This window comes from Hirundo rustica, chromosome 24, assembly GCF_015227805.2.
Source record: "Hirundo rustica isolate bHirRus1 chromosome 24, bHirRus1.pri.v3, whole genome shotgun sequence".
Lineage (NCBI taxonomy): Eukaryota > Metazoa > Chordata > Aves > Passeriformes > Hirundinidae > Hirundo > Hirundo rustica.
The window spans coordinates 3,046,185-3,067,210 of record NC_053473.1 but is presented as its reverse complement, the minus strand read 5'-3'; the positions used below and the strand labels follow the sequence as shown (position 1 = coordinate 3,067,210).

The window sequence follows — 21,026 nt, the reverse complement described above, 5'->3', positions numbered from 1 at the left end:
ATGACCACTCTGTTTTCTCAGAGCAAAACAACAAAAGGCACAAAACCCATGAAGTCCAAATGCTTGAGAAAAACAGCTCCACCTCAGGAAAGTGTTTTCTTGAGATACTGTTTGGAGTTTTATTGGCAACACGGTTCTGCCTGTCACATGCTTGGCCCCAGCCTCAGTGCCTGCTGCTGTCTCCCCACTGGGAACAGAAGGGGAACGTGGAGGGACTGGGAGCCTCCCCCCTGCCAGGAAAGCCCTGGTGGCCCAGCAGGAGTGCTGGGAGAACCCCAGGGTGGCCCAGACCCATCCCCTCACGCCCTCCCACATGCAGCCCATGGCACCACAGAGGTTCTGCCAGGAAAACATCCCCGGCACCCACAGCGGGGCTGCTGGGGACAGCCACTGCTGCAGCCAGGATTGTTCTCCCTGGAGCGCTGCCCTGGCACAGCCCTGCCCTGCAGTGCAGACCCTGTGTCTCCAAAGGGCTGGGAGCTCCCATCTCCGCCCCTACCCGACCCTGGGATGTGTTTCTGTCACACCTCGGGCAGAGAAGCACTGCAAGAGCCCGCTGCAGCTCTGAACGCCCCCCACCTCCAGAGGGGTTCAAACCCCTCCAACAGCACAGCAGGCATCCTTCTCAGCGTGGAGAGGATGGGGACAACGAGGGGTTCACGTTATAAATATAAAATCTGCTACAAAGAGAAGACATATATTGTACATCTTTGACCCATATACACAAGAACACAATATACACAGAACGCCTCGGAGGAGCGGGGACATTGTCAGGAGGGTGTTGAGAGATGTTGCTCCCCTACCAGCACCCCCTCCGTGCCTTCCCCAACACCCTGGCTGGGGCTGCACTCACAGAACATCAGTCACCAAGAAGTTCTACCAAGCTGGCACGAGTCATGGCAGGAGTGTGAGGATGGAGTGGTCGTGGCCCCCGCCGTGCCTGCCCTGCTGCCCTGGGGGAGAGAGAGGTAGGCGAAGAGGATGGAGAAGGAGGGAGGGCAGGCACCAGGGACTCTCTTGTGAACCCACAAAGTGCTTGGGGGGTCTCTGGCCCCTCGGAGCGAAGGTAGGCCCTGAGAGAAACTTCTTGCCCTGCCACCCTCGCGGGGAAGGATTCTGCGGCCAGGCAGGTCTCTGATAAGGCATTTTCATCTGGGAGTTGGCGCCAAGAGTGTCGGAAGAGAGGAGGGAGCGGACGGGGCAGCGCACGTGGTGCAGGGCAACGGGAGGCAGCGAAGCCAGAGTGGTCCCAGCCAGACAAGCCCAGGACAGGAAGTGGAGAGGACACGAGGGCTTCGTCTCCGGCTCAGTTCCTCTGTAGAGCTTCTCCCATGTTCTCCCTCAGCCCCTTGAAGCCTCCTTTCCTGGCGTGAGCCACCAGCACGGAGTGAAATACTGAGAGTCGTCAAAATGGCACATCCAGGCGCATGGAGTGGCAGACAGGCACACGTTCAGAGTTAAGACAAGAGTTCAGGTGAGCTTTGTACAGCAAGGAGCAGCTCCTGGCTGGAGTGTCTGAGGACTCGGGATGACAAAAATGCCACAGTGATCAGATCGGGCCAGGACGAGGGGCGGGCACAAGAGAGAGGAGCCAGCCTGGGCACCTATCGGCGGTAATGGTTTGGGGCATCTGCAAACATGTACTTGAGTCTGTAGGCTTCAGCCAGCAGCAGCCCAATCTCTTCATTGCCCCAGTGTATCGTGGGCAGGTTTTGTAGCAACATCAAAAGGCCCTGGAAGAGCAGAAGGTGCTTAGTTTGGAGAAGGCAGAGCACAGATCCAGTGCAGGTGTGAGCAGCGGCAGCAGCGCTCAGTAACTTTTGCTCACCACACTCGCTGGTCTGAAAGGCTCAGGGACAACATCAAGATGTGCTTGGGTCTAGATCTGAACCAGTGAAGCACCCCAAGCCCCTTGGAATAAAGGGTGCTGTTACAGGGTTACAGCTGGACACAGGAGGGCAAACACTGATCAGAGCTGGAATGGGATGTTTCAACCTCCAACAGCTCAGTTCTCTGTCCTTAGCAGCAAGGCTCAAGTTACTTCCAGGCAAAGCTCCTGAGATCCTGGAGCCAGCTCTGACAGTTCTGTGTTCACACTGGGCTCCCAACCAGAGCAATTCCCTCCCCTCTACTTCCCTTCCCCAGGGAATCCCCCTGACCTTCCTTACCTGGAAGTCTTCCTCATCCAGGATCTCCTTCCGCCACTTGATCAAGAAGGCAGCGCAGACGTACAGGTGGAAATGGGAGAATCCTTCCGGCTCTGACTGTGGACAGCAAAACTCTGGGTGAACTCCTGCAGCACAGCTGGAGAACGACCCCCAGACACAGATGTCCTGGGAGGCCACCCAGCACCCAGCTGGCTGTGAACACCCTGGCGCCACACTGCTTTGCTTCCCTGAGCACCCTCTGTCCCCGTGGGGACAGGGACACGAGTGGCAGTGACAAGCCGAGCAGGGAGGGCAGTGCATACCTGGTAGGTGTCCCAGAGGCGGATGGTGCAGCGCAGGGGCAGCTCCCTCATGAGCAGATTGTTCATCCAGCGAAAGGCAAACTGCAGGTACTCGACCTCGTACTTCCTAAAGTGATTATGTACCTGCTCTGAAACAGCACATTTCACTTACACACCTGGGGCTCACAGCGCCCCAGCTCCTGCACGCTGCTCACAGCACAGTGGCTTTCACACACCTTCAGGCTGAGACCTTTTTCTCCCAAACTCCTCCTCTCCTCACCCTGTGCTGTCACCAGGAGGTTTCTGGCTGAGCCTGCCCTGCTCTGGTGCCATGAGTGTTGTAAGAAGTGTCTACCCCTGCCCTGAGAGTTGTCCCTCCCTCTGCTGTGACAAACCTGACCAGGCTCCTGTGTCACCTACCATCGATCCGGCTGACCAGCTCCTCCAGGGCTTTCACTTTCTTCTGGATCCCCGGCTGTGCAAAGGTGTAATTGTCCTGTGGGGAGAGGCCGAGTCAGAGGCAGCAGCTTTACCAACAGCTGGAAATGATCAAAGCGGATCAGCACTTGGACAGCTTGGGATAAGATTATCATGAGCCAAGGAGACAGGGATCTTGAGCCTGCTGTGAGATCCCTGCTCAGGACGGGGCCATCTGGACAGGCACAGCACCCATCTCCCCAGGATTTCACCAGCACATTTAGCTCAGTGAAGCAGCAAAACCTCCCTAATGCTGGAGCATGGAGAACACTCACCCAGACAGGGAGAGGAGACAACCACCCTGCCACCCCAGCAGGGACAGAGGGATTCCTGTGGCCCCAGAGGCTCACCTGTATCCCATCCAGCAGCTTGCTCATGCACCAAAAGCTGTCGGCTTCAATGCTCCGTAAAACATCCTGCGACAGGTTTGTCACGTCAAAGTTTTCCACATCCTCCTCTGCAAAACAGAGAGGGAAGAGCGTCAGGGAGGTGGGGGACACCAGGGACAACCCCAGGGGCTTTATCAGGCCAAAGCTTTGCAGGAGGCACTGCAACACTCCCTGTGTGTTAGGGGTGTGCCTGGCACAGTCACAGCACCTGTGCACTCATCTGTTTCTTCAGCTGAGCTGAAAAACTCCAAAAGACTGGTTGGTCCTGCCCTGAAGCCAGTCCAGCTTCCCAGGGAAGCACAGGAGGGATCCCACTGCACTTTTGTCATCCATCTGGGATAAGGGTTGTGCAGGGACAAAGATCTGGCACACTGGAACTCCTCCAGCCAAAGCACACCTGCCCTGGGGGACAGCAGGTCTCTGCCAGCTGGGAGCACCACAGGGAGAGCTGGGAGAGGGGAAACCTTCACTGCAGCCAGAAACCAGGAAAGGAAACACTGCCCGTGGCTTGGGGCAGCACAGGGGAGCTGCCAGATCCTGCTCCCAGCCGGACTCATCAGCATCATCCCAGGAACAAAGCACAACAGAGGCTCATGAGGAGGAACTGTCAAAGCTTCAGGAACCTCTCTAGGAGAGCAGGACCCTCAGGCAAGGCTGCAAGGACCCAAAAGCAGGCAAAGATCTTTTTTGGCAGCAAAAAAGGCACTGAGTTAAATCCGGCACAGGGACAGCTGGGCCATGTGGCAGACAGGGCTCAGCTTCGTGGGGTTTCTGCCTCTCCTGGAGCCCAGCTGGCAGGAGAGCTCCAGCAAACAGAAGCTGCCCCATGCACAGAATGTGTGCAGCCTCGGTGTGGGGGAAGCAGAGATTTGTGCAGGTTTGCTTTTCAAACCCAGCGGGAGTCTGACAGCACAAGGCTCAGTGGCAGCTCTGTCCCCAAAGGGTTCTCACAGAGTGAAAAAGGCTCCTTGCTTTTAGATGGGCTTGTGAACCCCCAGGGTGTGCAAGGGAGAGATGCCTCGAGGATGGAATGATGGTGCTGGCTGAGCCTGGAGCCATCACCTGCTCCTAAAGCCAGGCTCACCTTAACGTGGTGGCTGGAGGGGGAAACAGGCATGGGAAGGCAGTGGGACCAAGGTGGGAGACAGTCAGGAGACACAGGGCTGGCTCTCCTGGCATGCCTGACCCAGCAGTTCCCTCCCTTTCCTCCTTGAGAAGAGAGCACCCACCACACTGCTGTCATCCACTAAATCAGATCAATAACAGAGCTAAGCTGGCCCATTTCCAGTTTCAGAGGCTCAGAAATCCTGGCAAGTATCTTTGATGTTCCTTGGAAAAAAGCAAGAGAAGGAGAAGATGGGGCTGGAGCCAGGCCACCTTGGCTCAGATACACTGAGGCACTGCCCCAGGCTGGGGAAAACCAACAGATCCTGCCTGGAGGAGGAAGGGCAGGACATAGCCAGTGACTCCAACACTGCTCCCACCTCTGCTCCAGAGCAAACTGCCACCAGGAGCTTTAGGGACAAACAAGAGCTTAACCCACTAATCTCACAATCTTGTACTGCAGAAAGAGCAGCAAAGCTATTTTCCAGCTGCACATCATCATCATCACCATCCAAAACTGTCACTCTTCTGGCTGGCTTCTCTACAGCCACTCTCACATGGTCCAGGTAGGGAAAGGCAAAATCTGTTTGGTGTCCATCTCCTTCCCGAGGTCTCGCAGAGAGGAATGTGGATGGGCAGGCACAGGAGCGGGACAGGGACATGTGGGACACCCAGGACTGGGGGCAGGGGAAGGCTCAGCCCTGAGGGAATGAGCCCTGTGCAAAGATCTGCCTGTGGATGGAGGACGATGATGGAGAAGAGGCTGTGGAGACCTGCCCAGCTGATGGGGAACACCCTGCTGCTTGCACCAGCATGGGGACAGGAGGAGCAGCTCTGCCAGCACCCCTTGTCAAAGCAAAACAGTGGCAGGAGACCCCCAGCAGGAGCCAGCACACATTGCAAGAGGCTTTGAACCAAACCCCTGTGTCTGGAGTGTGGCTCAGCACAAACATCTGCCTCTGACAGGGACCGAAAGTAAACCACTGGCCACCTACAGCAGTGCCACACCGAGCCCAGGGGCAGAAAGAGCTCAACAAAAGCAAAGTTCCTGTGAGTGATGTTTCAAAAGGGCTCAAGGAGGACACAGGAGAAGGCAAAGACCAGAGAAGCCAGGGCTCCAGGCACCTCCATCCCTGCTCTCCATAGGGAGGCGTTAATGACTCCCCCTATTCTGGCAGTGGTGGCTCAGGGCAGGACTGCACAGCTGGAGGAGAGTTAAGCCCACTCTCAGCTCACAAATTCCCACAGCTCTGGGCAAGTCTGCACGGCCTGCAGTGAGCCCCAGGCTCAGGACAAAACTGGAGGTCAGGATGAGTGGTGACACTCAATCAGTGTCCCCATTCTCTTCACCCAAGTTTCTGCTTCTGCTTGCAGGGCAGCAGTGTCTTCATTGGGCTGTGATCAGGATTTAGTGACAAAGCCAGCTAGAAGCAAACAAGATCAATACTTTCCATGGCACTGCTCCCCTCTACAGCCCTGGAGTGCTGCCAAAGAGGTCCCAAACTGGGACAAGCTCTTATGCAAGGCCTGGAATCAGGGATGGAAGTGGTGTCACACAGGCACAGAGCACTGGGGGTCTGCAGGGCCAGCACTGACACGCCTGGGGATGCTGAACTCACCTCTGTCACTGCCACCCTAAATGCAAACACAAGCCCTGAGAGCTGGGAGTGACTCAGCAGAGGGGCTGCAGGACTGAGCTGGGAGGGACTGAAAGCTCAGTATCCCTGTGCTTGTTATGCCCTCTCTGATGACCTGGAAAAACGGGGATGTGGTTTCCTCTAGGAGGTGCTGAGCTGTCATTCCTGTCCCAATTCCTCAGCTGCCAGACCATCTCTCTACATCCCCATCCTCCCCAGAGGTGCTGGGAGCCTGTGCCCATCCAGAGGACACCTACAACAAGCTCAGCTGCTCCTGCAGCCTCAACACCTCCTCAGGCTCTTCCTCAGCAGCACCTCAGCAGCAGCCATCAGTCAGGAGAAGAATTACTCCAGCTATGGATCACTCAGTGGCAGGGCCCAAAGCTTCCATGCTTGCTGCCAAGTAGCTGAGGCAGTGGTGTCCATGCAGGAGGCAGGGAGAGCGTCACAGAGATGAGCCAGCTTGCCACGTTGGGGCAAAGGGGAAAACACCACAGCTAAACCTACCCCACCTGCCAAGGGGGCACTGCACTGCCCAGCACCTGGAAGAAGCAGCAGGTCTGGATCCAAACTGGGTGGGAAAAGCAACTGGTGCCAGCTGGCAGAAGGGGTCTGGGCAGTTCAGACAAGGACTGGAAAACTCTGGGGATGAGCTTCGTGTCTCAGCCTCGCTGGTGTCTTCTGAAGCTGGTCACAGGGGCACACACACACACACACACACACACACACACACACACTGGATTCAAAGCACTGCTCAGAAAGAAGAGGCAGCGTCAGTGGGATGCCTTCAGGCAGGCTTGGGAGATGCAGGTTAATAATGGGCTCATCCAGTCCCCAAAGTACCCAGGGCAGCTGGAGGAACTGCTTCCTGAGAATGTTTTCCCTTCAGTTCTCCTGCTTCAGGACCTGGAGAGGGCCACATCCTTCCTGCACCTTCCACGGTGATGATGGAAAGGCACCGAGTCAAAGGCACTGCAGTGTGGCCAAACTGCTCTCACCCTGCCCCGAGGCAGCTGCATTTAATGGCTCTGCACACAAGGGCCTGGAGTTTGTTGGGTAACTGCTGACTGTTTCATTGTTTGTGTCAACTTCAAACAAAGGAAGCTGCCAAACTGTTCCCTGGAAGTGAGTGTTAAGCTACAAACCATTCCCTGCCCAAACCACCCTCCTCTTCCCCATTCCCATTTTCCCCTTTTCCAGCCCTTGGAGGGGATGCCAGACAAGCCCGCTGAAGGATATTTCAGGCCTTGGGCTGGTAACAAAAATCGTGGAGACATTATCAACCAGACACATCAATCAGCTGGTGAGCTCCAAAGAGAGATTTTAACCGATCTGTAGAAGAGATGATTTGTTGTCTGCAAATGCAATGCCTTCCCAAAGCACGGGTGATGGATCAGAAGTCTGCAATGAACTTGGCAGTGGGGACCAGCCTGAGACTGCTTCATGAGAAGCCCCTGGATTGAGCAGATTGACCTGGGAGTCATCCTGGCCTTGTGTTTCACAGCTAAGCAACCTCAGCAGCTCGTGATCTCCCACCTCTGGCTGCCAGCTCTGCCACACAGGCACCCCGTGGTCCCTGCTGTGGGGACAGACCCTCAGAAGCTCTGATGCAAACATCCCAGGGGACATGGTGGGCAGCCAAGCAGAGGAGCCAGCTTCGGGGATCTTGTGGTCCACAAAACACTTCCTCTGAAAGGAGAGTAGGGGCAGCAAACCCAAGAGATTTGAGGATGGTGCCAGTGCTGGTACCAACTTCCCAGAGCAAGCTTTTCAGAAAATGTCAAGGAAAACTTTCCAGGCCAGTTGTACACTCCCCTGTGAGCATGGGAATACCCACAGGTGACACACAGGTGTGGGAGCCCTCAGTGGCTCCGTGGGCAGGGGCTGCCTGAGCCATGCTGCCTGTTCCCTTTCCCAAGGAGGATACAGCTTGAAAAGTACAAGGAGGATTTCCTTTGAACAAGAGATTCCCCACAAAAAAGTGAGCTGTTCCTTGGGCTGTGCTGCTCCCCAGACTGTGCAAGGCCTCTCCTGCTGCTAGGACTTTGTAGCACAGACTGAGCTGCTCCAGGGATCCTGAGAATCCAGCAGAGAGAGCCCTCAGCCCTGCCCAGCTCCTCAGGCGCCTGTCTGCAAAGGCAGCTGTAGAGAGGAGGCTCCAAATCAATGACCTAAATCCAGTTGCAGAGGAATAATGAGGGACTGACCACTGCCAGCTCTTCCCCATGGAAATTAAAGGAAATTATTGATTTGTCTTTTAACTCTGACTGCTACACAGACCAGGGAGCAGGTAACCACCACAACAGCTTGTGATCTAATGGCTGGCCTTCAATCCCAGGCTCTGGAGACAGAAGGGGTGTTGTTGCTTGGCTAAATTCAGCACAGCTGCTCTCCTGAAGAGGAGTTTTTCCCTACAACCAAAGTTTCAGAGAGAGCTGGAAACAGGAAGGTCACATCCAGAGAGGAAGCTTCAGTCAGGGGTGGAAACAGCCCTGGAAGATGGGGAGAAGCACAAACCCAGCACAGAGCCTAAGGGGGCCACTGCAGCATGAACTCTGGTGCCACGTGCAGGGAAAGCTAATCCCTGACACCCATCAGGGTACAGGACTGCAGGAAGTCACAGCAGGCACCCACAGGCAGCTCAGATGGTTCACACCAGCTCCCTCCTTGCCTAGGTCACTCACTGAGCACAGCTCTGCTCCTAACCCGATAAATCAATCCTGAGCAAGGGGCCTCTGCCAGCACTGAATGCCAAGGATGCTGCTCAGGCCATGGGAGAAGCCCCTCAAAGGGAACCTGCTCACATCTGATCTGCTCTTCCCACAGAAGGGAATTCACTCCAGCTGCCATCTGAGCCACCCTTGGTGCCTTCTGCTTCAGGGCTGTGAGGAGCAACAGCACTTCCCAGGGACCAGCCCTGACCACACTGGTGTCTCGGTGACAAGCAGGGTGGCTCAGCCCTTCACCAGGCCCTCAGCAGAGGCAGATCAGTACCAGTTTACAAAGCCTTAGCTTGATAGTGCAAGGCTTTCACTCCAGCTTCTGGATCAGACCTTAAAAATATTTATCCATCAGGATTTCTGTCACTAATACAGTCTTATAAATTCCTTTTTCCATCTATTTACAGTGAAGACTAAGAGCCTTTAAACATAAGGATTATGACATCCCAGCATTAATGTCAACTCCAAAACACACCTGGAGCCAGGGAAAGAATAAAAACACCATGGGTGGAAAGAACTTGATCTCCAGCTAAAAGCAACTGGCTGACAAGAAATCCAGAAGCAGCAGGGAGAAGTCAGTTTGCTTTCTGAAACTCTCAGTTTGAGAAACACACCTATACTAGCAGAAAGGGAGGGAATTAGTATTTAAACAGTTTATTTCACATTCTCAGCAGGGTCTCTTTAAACTTCACTCATTCTTCCCAGAGCAGGAACTGTCTGCCAAGGCCAAGCGTTGAGAGCAAACCCTCCTCCATCTCTATATATCAGGGCTGTACCTGAGCTCCCTCAGTGCCTGGAAGATCCCACTGCCATCCAAGCTGTGAGGTTGTTGAGTGCACTGAAATGCAAACCCACCCTTAGCACTTCACCTTCTGTGGGGCTCAGCAAGATTATGAAACTGAACTCAATTCATCCAGGGAGTAGAGATACAGCAAGAGGCCAAACTACAACTCCAGCCTGGCCCAGGCACTCTGAAGGAAGAGCACATCATCCCCTTCTAAACTCCCTTTCCTCATGCCAGCATTTCACACTTCAAACCCCACGGTGAGGAGTGCTTAGAGCAGCGAGTGTCACTTACCAACGTGCTCAGAGAGGAACACAACAAAGAACGGGGTGACCAGGTCATTGATGCCCTGCACATAGCCGCTGGCTGGGTGGCGAATGGCCCAGATAAACAGGATTCTCTCAAAAATCTAGGGAAGAACCAGGGAAAGCAGGTACCTGCATTAGCCATGCACAAAGGGAAGGCAGAAAAGCACGACTGCTAAGCTCAGGGAGTGCAGACCATGCACTGACAGGCTTTTCTGCAGCAGTAAGGCAATGTTAGAAGCATCGAAGTCCTAGGAGAGACTCCAGTGTCATCTGCAGATCCCACACACAGACCGGCACACTCTGCAGAAAAGGCAGTCCAGGCTCCTCATCAAAACCTCTGCCTGAAGAAATGCAGACCCAACTTTTCACGACCCAGACAGCACAATATCCACAGGACAGGGCTGCCTTGTGGCAGAGCAGCCTCCTTGGCTGAACATCAGGCGCAAAGATGAGGTATCAGCACAGTACTTCCAGAAAAACACCACGGATCAGGATACTTCCCAACAGGGCAGCCTTCCCCACAACAACCAACATTCCCAGACTGCCCCCACCCCCTGGACACCACCACATACACACACTGAGCTTGTTTCCAGAGAGGACGTGTGCCCACAGCTCCTGGCCACCTCTCGAACCCATCCCTGCCCAGGCTGCTCCCATAAAAGAGGTTTTGAAACAAAACAGAACTATCCTATGTTCTGGTTTAACTATCCTGTTCACCTTCAATTTGTCTCAAAACAAAAGCTTCAGGTTTTTTACCAGCTCTTGGCTACATCTTGCCAAAGAAGAGATCATCTCATAACCCCCAAGCTCCAAGTTTGATGTCTCTCAGACACATGGGACAAGACCAGACAGTTCCAGGAGCTATTTGCATCAGGAGCTGTCAGGCAGGGACGTTTCCCTACAAAGTTAACTGCCTAGGAGCAGTGCTGGCCTCACTCCACACACACATCCCATGGAAATGCAGGCAGGAGCTTCACCCCCCCTTACCTCCTGGACGAGTGGCTGCTGGAAGAGGGGAATGAGTGGGTTGGTCCTTGGAATGTCAATGTGGATCTGGAAAAGAAGGTGGGTTACACACACCAGCTGTGCTTTCCAGGGGCACAATAACTTGTCACAGGCTAACAGAGGAAAATCCACCACCAGGGATCCCCCAGGCAAGAGCTGACAAGCACAGTGAGGACTACAGATGCCAGCTGTACTGAGAAAGTCATCTACAGTTATCTGCAGTCTGCTCTGCTCATGTGCAGGCACGTAGTTCAGAGCTGAAATTTAGTATGAGATCAATTTAGGAAAAGATTAAACTGACAAGGACAGAACCACGGGCCTTTTTCCCAAAGAGAAGACAACTCCTAGCTCCAGCTAGAGCAAGTCCTGGCATGACCCCACCCATGGGGACAAGGAGCAGCAAGAGAGAGGAGAGGGCTATACCCAAAGCAGAAAGGCAGGAGGAGGGTTCCTACCTGTCTGTAGGTGTCCTGGTGGTGCTCCTCGTTCCGGGAGTCGTAGTACTGCTGGATGAAGCCAAAGTACTCCTCCCTTTTCCGCTGCAGCGTCAGCTTCCTGCGCTCCGAGTTGGCGGGGAGATAGCCCTGCATTGGGAAAAGGCAGCTCAGGGCAGACCCTCCTTCCTCAGCAGCCCTTGAAATCCTGCCAGCTGTGCACCCACAAGCATCAGGCACACAACGCAGGAGCTGGGGAAAGAGCTTCCATGGAATTTGGCCTTCCCAGCCCCTGATCTTGGAGCAATCCAACTTCATCAGATTCAGTTCCCCAAAAGAGAGGGAACCGCCCAGTCCCCACACCAGCCTGGGCTTTGAGCTCAAAGAGGATGCAGCAATGGCTCTGCCTGATCAAAAATCCCTACAGCTCACCTGGAAGCTGGGCACTGGGAACACACAAGCAAAGCTGGCTGTGGGACACAGGGAGGTGTAGGAGCACATGTCCCTGGGGTGGCACAGTCCTCCCAGACTGCGGTGTCACAGCTCCCAGTACTTACTGACAGCAGTCTCCACGTCACAGGCCGGACCTCTCTGGGCACACCAGGCCAGCTGCATTTTCTCAGCTCATCTGCAAACGGACAGTGGTGGCAATGGATTAGATCCTAGGCACGTCCAGGCACCACTACACCTAGAAGGAGAGGAAAGCCCAGTCTGCTCCTGCAGGCTCTGGAGACAATGAGCCTCCAGGAAGGCTCCCACACTAGCAGTGACTGGGGATGTGGGTCTGCTGCAAGGAGAGCAGAGATGATTTCAGCCCAGCTCGGGCACAGAACTGGGAGTTGCAGGTCACCAATGTGCCAGGACCTCAATTCTCACGCAGAGCCCAAGAGCCCCCAGTGATCCCAACCATCATGTGCAAGATGGAGAATGGTTAGCGACACACAGGGAGGGGTTGGAGGACATCACCATCTGCCAACAGAGCGATTCCTGCACACACCCATCTGCTACAACTGCAGGCAGTGATATTTTCCACCCCGAAGCAGACCTGGTGCAGGCAGCAGGGCCCCTCTGCCCTCCCCTGCCCACCCTCACTCTGCCCCACTCACCCAGGTCGGTGTTGTGGCTGGAAAGGAGCTGCCGGAACTTCTCCAGGCGCGTTTTCTCCCGCACGGTCATGGGGGGAGCCCCGGAGGCGTTTTGGTCAGAGATTCGAGCCACAAGGGGAATGACAGGCCGGAGGGGGAGGGACTGCTGCTTCTGCAGGGGGCTCCGCACACAGGCCTCCTCTAGCAAGGACCAGATGCTGCACTGAGCTGGGGAAGGAGGTTCCACCTCTGCAACCCCACCTCGCTCCCCCAGCCACCGTCAGACACTGCAGATTTCACCCTTCTGTCCCTCAGCACCACTGAACAGCATCGCTGGCCCACTCCAATGGATCAGCAGCTCACAGGCATCTCTTGTGGCTCTTCCACCACTTCCCCCCATTTCTGCCTCCTTTTCTTCCTCCTGCATCCAGACACCTGGCTGCAAGTGGATCAGACTTCCCTCCACACATGGGTAGGACACAGGAGAAAAGGCAGAACTGATGTTCAGATCTGCTCTGCTCTCCAGATCCAAACACCAATCAAGCTAATTACTAGTGCAGAGAGAGGGGCTGATGGGCTGCTAGTGCCATCTCCTGAGGTGCTCTCACTGCACAGGAAGACAAGGCAGAGTGAGCAGGGGCTGCTGGTGCCCAACTCCTGCCCAAGCTGTGTCAACACAACCTCACCCAGACCTTTGCTAAGAGCAGCACACCAAACCACCGTGGCATCAGACAGTGAGCAAGTCCCAGCAAGGACTAAACTGATCTCAGAACTGACTTAGCACCCAGATCATGGAATGCTCTGGGACAAACATGCCTGTATGCAGGATATTGAGCAGCTGAGGACACAAGCACTAAAGCCAGGCCTCTGGAGTACAGGATACTAAAAGGAGGAAGAAGCCTCTGCTGTGCTTACAGGCTGTGTCACAGCCTCTTGCCCATACTGGGAGTAGCAACGAGCAGTTGAGTTCAGTGGCCAAGGAACAGAGCACTGCAGCAGGAGGCTGCTCCTGAAGATGGCTCTTACCAGAGGTCCTGGACAGCTGGGCCTCGCTGCTGGACTTGATGACCTTGCAGTTGGTGGGCAGGTCACCCAGGGCAGGCTGGCACCGCTCGGGCTTCACCCGCAGCTTGCTGTGGTTCTCCAGAACCTGCGCTGCCGTGGCCTTGGCCACTTTAGAGTTCAGAGTTTGCAAAGAGGACGAGGAGGAAGAGGAGAAATCTTCGTCTTCATCATCCCCAATGTCCCAGGCATCGCTGGTACTGCGGGCAAACTCGTGGAAGCTGGAGGCCTTCTTGCTTTTCATGGGCAGCCCACTGGCCTTGGAGCGGTCCTTGATGAAGCTGTGAGCCAGAGGAACAGGATCAGAGCCGTGCTGTTGGATGAGTTCATTTTCTCTCCTTTCCCCACAGCCTCACTCCCATCAGCCAATCCCTTTTTCCAGTTTCCCTGTTCCTCCTCCCAGACCTAGGGGATATATTGTCTCTCTGGGCTGCCAGCAGTGGCTGTCACCGGCTGTGTGACAGCAGTCTCAGAGGCCACAGTGGCAGCACACAGCTGGAGAGGTGCCAGCCTTCCTGGCTCGGAAGGGCAAAGGGAAGACAGGTACGATTCCTCCAGCTCTGCCTTCCCCCACCCTACACAAAACAAGTAGATTAACACCCAAAGAAAAGGTCTTGCAACCTGGAGAAAGGCATGTCAGACAGAGCAGGTCTTCTTCCATGGACACTCCCAAACAGCTGCAGTTGTTCCCAGCAGCCAGACCAGCCTGCGTCTTTCCTCAGGCACAGAAGGAATTTACCCTTAAGCTACAGGAGCCAAAGTCCACCACCAGAAGCAGGGAACTTTCACCACTACACAGCAGTGGTTCAGACCAGGAATTCTGCCTTTTCCTGCTGGGAAGGCTGCTGCAGTTCTCCAGCCTTGTAGCTGCTGGGCAGCTTTACCTCCCTTTCCCTTAATTCTCCAGCTCCAAAGAGGAGCAGAAGGATCAGACACTGCTAAAAAGAAAAAAAGTCTGTTTCCTTTGATGTGGGTGTTACTGTATGGATTTCTGGCCATAAAGGGCACCAGCAGATAAGCTCTCCCTGCAAGCTTTCCTAGAGCTCAAGGCAGCACCACACCCCACTGCTGTCCTTTGGTGCAATATCACAGTGCCAGGGATGCTGGAGACCTCCACCTACTGCAGAACTGAGCCCCAAACCTGCCAGGTTTGTGGCCTGCATCTCCAGGAGACAAACACTTACTTTTTGGTGAGCCGGGAATCCAGTGGAGGATGCTGTGCTCCATAGACTGGCTGAATGCTGCAGGGAGGGGAAAAGAAAAATCCCAAAATGCTGTAAAAGGAGATCCTACAAACAACCTCAGCCTAAACTGGGGTCACACTTCTTGCCTGCTATTGGGAGCTGAATAAAAGACCAAAAGCAGCTTCAAAAACCTTCTAACTTACAAACCTTAGATCCAAAAGGCCACATGCAGATGAAGTTTTGTTCTTTGCAGCAGCAAAGAGAAGCTTTGTTTAAACTCTTAGGCCTGGTCCAGCCTGAGCTGGGATTTGAGATCTGCTCTTTCCTGCACCACCAGCTCACTCACTCCACGCGACCACGTGTCTCAGCCTACCTGCTGCATACACTGATGTTCTTCTCTTTTCCACCAAGGGGACTTCCAGTTTGGGGAAGTCTCCCTCCCAGGGCCTGTGGGACAGGGAAGGACTCCAGGCACTGACACTGGGGCTCCTCCATAAATGTGCTTTCGGGTTTGAAGCCCGTGCTGGCTCTCAGGATCACAGCCAGTGCCACGGAGAAGGAATGCCTGGTACAGTTCGTGGTTTGACTCGGGTCCAAATCCCAGTTTAATCAACCACTTCCTTTGTGGCCTGGAATGAGCTGCCACATCTCGGTCCCTGGTTCCTTGGGACTCATGGGACAAGGAGCCTGAGGGCTCCAGGCCTTACAATGGGGAGCATCACCTCAGAGAGGAGCTACCAAAAACATGCTCACCGCTGTTTATACAGACTCTGGAGGTGAGACAGGGATCCTGAGTTATCACCTGCATTGGAGGAACTACTCACAGCCACCCCACCCTGGAAAACAACCTCTGGAAAACAAGTCCTGCAATGCCATGGCAGAGACAAAGGCCCTTTCAGAGCTGGCACACAAGGAACAAGCTTCTCTTGGGTCAATAGAGCTGGCCTGGTTTCTAGGAGCTGCAGATGGTGCCTGGCAGTAAAACCAGCAGAGCCCAGCCATGGAGGAGAGGGATGGCAGCCTGGTGCAGCTGGAAACAAGCTGAGGATGCAGAAGCAACAGGTCCAGCTGGCAGGGGAGAGATGCAGAGAGCCAGGGCAGGGGCTGGAAACAACCACAGCACAGAGAGGTGTTGGTGGAGCAGCCCAGTTAGGGCTGGGCTCACCACTGCAGTGAGCTGGAGTGGCTGGAAGTCCTCACTGAGTTTGTATGTCGAGGTTTAAGCCTAGGACAGAGTGTGATGACTAAAGAGCACCTGGAAGTCAGGACAGCAGTTAAGCAGAGGCACCTCCGTGGGTGGACATAGCAAAGAGATGATGATGAGTAAGAAGAACAAGCCCTCCAGATCAGCATTGCTTCCCAGTGAGGTGTGGCAGCTCCCTGCAGGACAGCAGCCAGCAGAGCCTCTCCCACGTCCAGCACCAAACTCACACTGTCCCAGGATATCCAGCACAAGGCTCCTCCTCCCTGTCAGGGACTCACAGGCTGCCAGTGGGGAACTGCTTCACCTGTGAAGGCCTGGACTTCACAAAACCAATGAAGGATGTGTCTTAGAGAGAGGAGGGGATGTGGCAGCCCGTGCTGGGGGAGGAAACCCTTTCCCAGGGTTCTGAATCAATGTTTGATACAATGGCAGAGGGTCCCACCTGCACACAGCCCTTTTCAAAGTCTTACAACGCAGACACTCCCAAAGAATCTCGAGCTGATGTAAGCTGTGCTCCCAGCCTGACTGGATGAGTCCCCTGTTCTGTCCCAGTTTAAACTCTTTGGGACAGGCATTTCCTGTTACCTGGATGTTCAGTGTAGGGTGCAAGGGGTGACTGTGCTCCGTGTGTGACACCTCACAGGACCATCACAGGGTGTGGGTTATTGTTATTGAACTGCAGCAGAGCACAGCCATGAAACACCACTGCTCTTCTAGACACAAAACACATTTACTTCCAGCAGGCTGTTTCTCCCCTTTTAAAACAGCATTTAAATAACCCCAGTAGACCCTGGCTGCCCATCTCTCTAAATAGCAGGGAATAAACAACACATTGCAGAGGACAACACACCAGAGCACTCAGCCAACACATCCCTAGAAAATTACCAGGCAGAGAATTCCCAGTGCAAAAACCACAAGACAGCACTTGAAAAAACAAAAACAGCATCTACCACTTCTAAACCTACATCTAACATCCACCCTAAATCTACAGGGACCAAAAGCTAATAAACTGTATTAGCAAATAAAAGCTAATACAGCTAAGTGACCAAATGCACAAAGTGTCATGGAAAAGGAAGCTAACACAGTATCCAAGTCCCTACAAAGCCTCCCTCTGCCAGATTGTCAGGGGAAAGAAAGAAGAGAGCCAAGAATCTGTTACAGGAGAGTGTCTCCAAGCTCAGATGAAATAGGAGAGGGAGGTTCATGTCTAGAGACCATGGATGCAGCACATCCCACCTCCACCCTGAGCCAGGCTGCTGAAGACCTGTCGGTGACTGTCCCTGGAAACAACCAGCACACAGGAGGTAACAAGGCTCCTGGATCCAGGATATCTGCCAAGCAGGCAGTTAGGAGAAGGAGAGAACACTGCCAAACCCTTCCCGATGCAGAGTGTCACAGGCAGGACCGCCTGCCGGCCAGACCGGTTCACCTGGTTTGAGCTTTCCAAGGCAAAGCTCAGAAATCACCAAATGCAGAAGAGAGGTGCTGTCCTAGACCACCAGCTGAGAGCACAGCTGAGACCTTTGGTTAAGAGACAGGAGCAGAGAGAAATTACCCAGGGAAAGCACGGGATTCTCCTCCCACAGGAGCAGCAGAGGAGGAACAGCTCCCTGCTCTCCCTTTGCTTACCACAGACATGGATTGTCCAGCCAACCTGAAGGAGTTGCACAGTGACAAGCAGATGAGTGAAAGCACATTAGAAAGAGATATTTAACTGGCCCAGCAGGATTTAAAGCCAACTAAGCATTTCAGACTGCACCCATACCCCAGGAGGCGAAGGGCAGGGTTCAGATAAGGCAAATGGGAGCAAAAGTGAGGAGCACCAGGCAGGAAAAGCACTTGAGAGAGCCTCCACAGAGAGGCTGATGCCCTCTTTCCATGTCAGCCTTGCTCCCAAGGTGTTCTAGGGAGCCCCTCCTTCATCAACACCAACCTTGTCTTTCTAAATACCATGTCAATCACACATTTAATTTGTTTCTCCCATCCTTGAGTGAGTAAAGAGTGCCTTGAGAGGAACCAGGACATCGCAGTCAGAGGAACTGAGGCAGGGGAGGTACAAACAGAGCCCTCAGAGTCCTTCCTCTTGAGCAGAGGGGGACCAGGAGCCACATCACACACAGGAGAGGGTAATGGGGGGGTTCCCTGCGTTATCAGGGACATCCCTTTGGGACAGAGCTGCTGCCACCCAAGGCGACACCTCTAAGGACGTCGGGAAGGATGAGTTTTCTTCAGTATCTGTGGAAAGCGAGACAGTACAGCCCTGGCTCTGAGACTATCCCAAAGAGGCCTCCAAGGCACCCTGATCCCTCCACCCTGCTTCCCATGGGGGGCACGCAGGGGGTCCCCGCAGCCCCCACACAGCCTGCCTTGTCCTACAGATGAGGGAGCAGCTCTGACCCTACCCTTATCCCCTATACATTAAACCTTCCACCAGCAAAATCCCCGTCCCATTGCCTGGGGTGACCGTGGCTTCCCCCCCCCCAACCGGCTGCTCAGCCCCGCAGCCGGGACAGATCCTCCAGGCATACCCCGAGCCTTACAGGGGTACCCTCAGCCCCAGAGCCAGCCTGGCTGTCAGCCCCTTCCCCAGGCACAGCGACAGCTCCAGCCCCCAGCCGGAGCGCGGGGGAGGGGGCGCGGCCCTCGCACCCCTTCCCCGGAGCTCACCTGCCCGGCAGCTTGGCGCTCCGCTTCCAGAACTGCCTGCCGCTCTCGGCCGCCATGGCGGAGGGCGGGGCGGGCCCGGCGGGCCGGCCAGGCCGCCGGCGGGGAGCGGAGACCCCCGGCCGGCCGGCCCCCGGCGCGGCGCGGGGCGCGGAGCAAGGCGCGGCCCCCGCAGCCGCCTCAGGGCCGCCCGCCCGCAGCCCGCGGCGCCGCCATCTTGGCTCCGGGCGGGCCCAGCGCCGCCATTGGCCGCTGCGCGCGAGGCGTCGCGGATCCACCAATCGCGGGCGGGCTCGGTCGTGACGTAGCGCGAAGGGGCGGGGCCTGTACGCTGGCGGGGCGGGCGGTACCATGGGGGGGGCGCGGGGGGGGCGCGGGGCGGCACCACCCGGCCGTGCCGGGGAGGCACAGTGACATCTCCTGGGTTTTTGGGATTTCGGCTTTTCCAGGGAATTCGCGGCGCGGTTTCATCCTCGCCCTGCGCCCCGCTCCCCTGTCGTGTGGCGGATTAGGGCCGGGGAAGTGGCTGCTTCGGTCTGACACAGGAAAACGGTTTCTGTTCAGATTTTTAGAATGAAAAATATTAAATAAATTAAAAATTGCCTCCAGACAGCGTGGCGTTTTCGGCACCAGACGCTATTATTTGTCTTCTTTTTTATTTCTAGTGCATAAAGCCCATAAATAGTGCTCCAGATTGGAGTAACACCTCTCATGTTATTACTATTATTCTCCATGTGACGTAGTCCCATACGGAGTCCTGAAGAATAATTATTAATGAGTAATTGTGCAAATATTCTATTGTATATGCAAATTACCGGACAACGTTTTTTTCCCACTGCCACCCCATAACCAATACCAAACAGCTGCAGCACAAAGAACTGCGAAAAAAGCAAAAATAAATGAAAAACAAAACCACACACGTACAAAATAGAACGGCATAAAAAGAGTCAAAACCCGAACCACAATAAAAAAGAGACAGGAACCACATTAAAAAAATTAAAAAGCCAGCAACAGCTCCAGGATCATTGAGAATAAACCAGAAACAAAGAGTCCCAGCCTGGAACTGGCTCCTTCCACGTTTTTGGTATCTGTGGTCTGGGTATCCGTGGTCTATCAATCTTGCTAATATCTGGGTTTTGTTCCTCTCACTATTTATAGTTTTCATATCTGGTTTTTATTGTCTACTTTCTATTCAGTTTTGTTATTCGTCTTTCTGGTACCCACTTCCTATCCTTCCTTTTATTCACCTTTCTGGTATGTACATTTTATACTTTTTAATATCTTTCAATTCACCTTGCTATTGATCTTTCGAGTATCTACTTTCTACTGACCTTGATATTTATCTTTCTAGTCTAACTTGTTAGGGTTGAGGTTTGAGTTAGGACTAATATTAGGGTGAAGGTTAGGGTTGGGTTTAAGGGTTAGGTGTTAGGATTTAGTGTTTGGGTTTGTGGTTTGGGTTAGATTTTAGGGTTAGGAGTGAGTTTATTATGCTTTGATGGGTTTTAAATTGGTTTTTAATTTTTTTTTAATGGTTGAGGGTTAGAGTGTATGGTTAAGTTTAGGGTCAGGGTACAGGGATTAATGTTAGGTACAGGTGTTAGTGTTGGGGTTTATTGTTGGGACAGGAGGAAAGGATTAGGGTTTGAGTTAGCTTTGTGTTTAATGGTTTGTGTCAGGATTAGGTTTAGGTTTACAGACAGTTGTTTTCCATGGGAAGAAAAGACCCAGAAAAGTGCCACAGTGTCTCGGGAGCAGCTGTGGGATGATCCCTGCAACACCGAGTCCAGCCAGAGCCGTGGTTCCCAGCAGCTTTTTTCTGGGACCAATCCTTGGAGTTCGGCAATTTTAGGAGTTGGAAACCAACATTTGTCCTAAAATTTCCCAGTTGTTATTCAATATTTGTCCAAAAGCTGCTCCCAGACAGAAGCTGTTGGCTCTGCTGGGTGTGGCAGGCCCTGCTCCTTCCACGGTGGCTCCTCTGCTCTCCCCAAACTCTGAGGTGCTGGGTTTTCCTTCCTGAGGAGAACCACGCCTCACAGCCACGTGCTGTGGCTGACAGCGAGATTCCACCTCCTAAACCTGCAAAAACCTGAGGATTTCTCCCAGACTGAGGCCACCAGGATGTCAGGGTCTGGCAGGCCTTGGCCTCCCCTGGCCGCCTCTCATCTGCACCTGAAACGCTGGGGCTGCTCTCTTCCCTTCCCGTGGAAAAGAGCTTCTCCTCCTCCTCGAGGGGCTGGGGATGAAATTCTGATTCTCCCTCTGAAATTCATTGCAGCCAAGGATGGCTCCCAGACAAAAGCTGTCACAACAACCGGGCCTTGGCCTCCCCTGGGCCGCCCCTCATCTGCCCCTCAGACACAGGGAACCCGTGTTCCTTCCCAGTTCAGTGCAAATTTGGGATTTCCTTCTTCCTGGATGGGCACCATGGAGTCCAAAGGTAGGATTTGCACATGGTATATCTCCAAGATAAACCAGAGCCATGGATTGCAAACCCCAACCAGACAGCTGATGAGC

At 54.1% G+C, this 21,026-nt stretch overlaps 1 protein-coding gene across 1 annotated transcript; it reads right to left on the bottom strand.

The window, feature by feature from the left end:
- Nucleotides 1-681: 681 nt before the first annotated feature.
- TBC1D22B (TBC1 domain family member 22B) lies at nt 682-18,627 on the bottom strand. The gene is made up of 13 exons (XM_040085738.2): nt 18,510-18,627; nt 14,639-14,695; nt 13,419-13,735; nt 12,414-12,593; nt 11,865-11,935; nt 11,329-11,457; nt 10,856-10,921; nt 9,855-9,969; nt 3,277-3,383; nt 2,870-2,945; nt 2,471-2,598; nt 2,169-2,264; nt 682-1,733 (listed from the first exon to the last, which is right to left on the bottom strand). The coding sequence occupies exons 1-13, from the start codon at nt 18,563-18,565 to the stop codon at nt 1,605-1,607; spliced, it is 1,527 nt and encodes a 508-aa protein (XP_039941672.1). The 5' UTR covers nt 18,566-18,627; the 3' UTR covers nt 682-1,604.
- Nucleotides 18,628-21,026: the final 2,399 nt, after the last annotated feature.

Coding starts and splice junctions, on each gene's coding strand:
- TBC1D22B (XM_040085738.2), bottom strand. CDS start 18,565: ATGGCGGCCGAGAGCGGCAGGCAGTTCTGGAAGCGGAGCGCCAAGCTG. Junction 13,736..14,638: donor GATTCCCGGCTCACCAAAAA/GTAAGTGTTTGT, acceptor TCTGGCTCACAG/CTTCATCAAGGACCGCTCCA. Junction 12,594..13,418: donor CCAGCTGTCCAGGACCTCTG/GTAAGAGCCATC, acceptor GGTCCTTGCTAG/AGGAGGCCTGTGTGCGGAGC.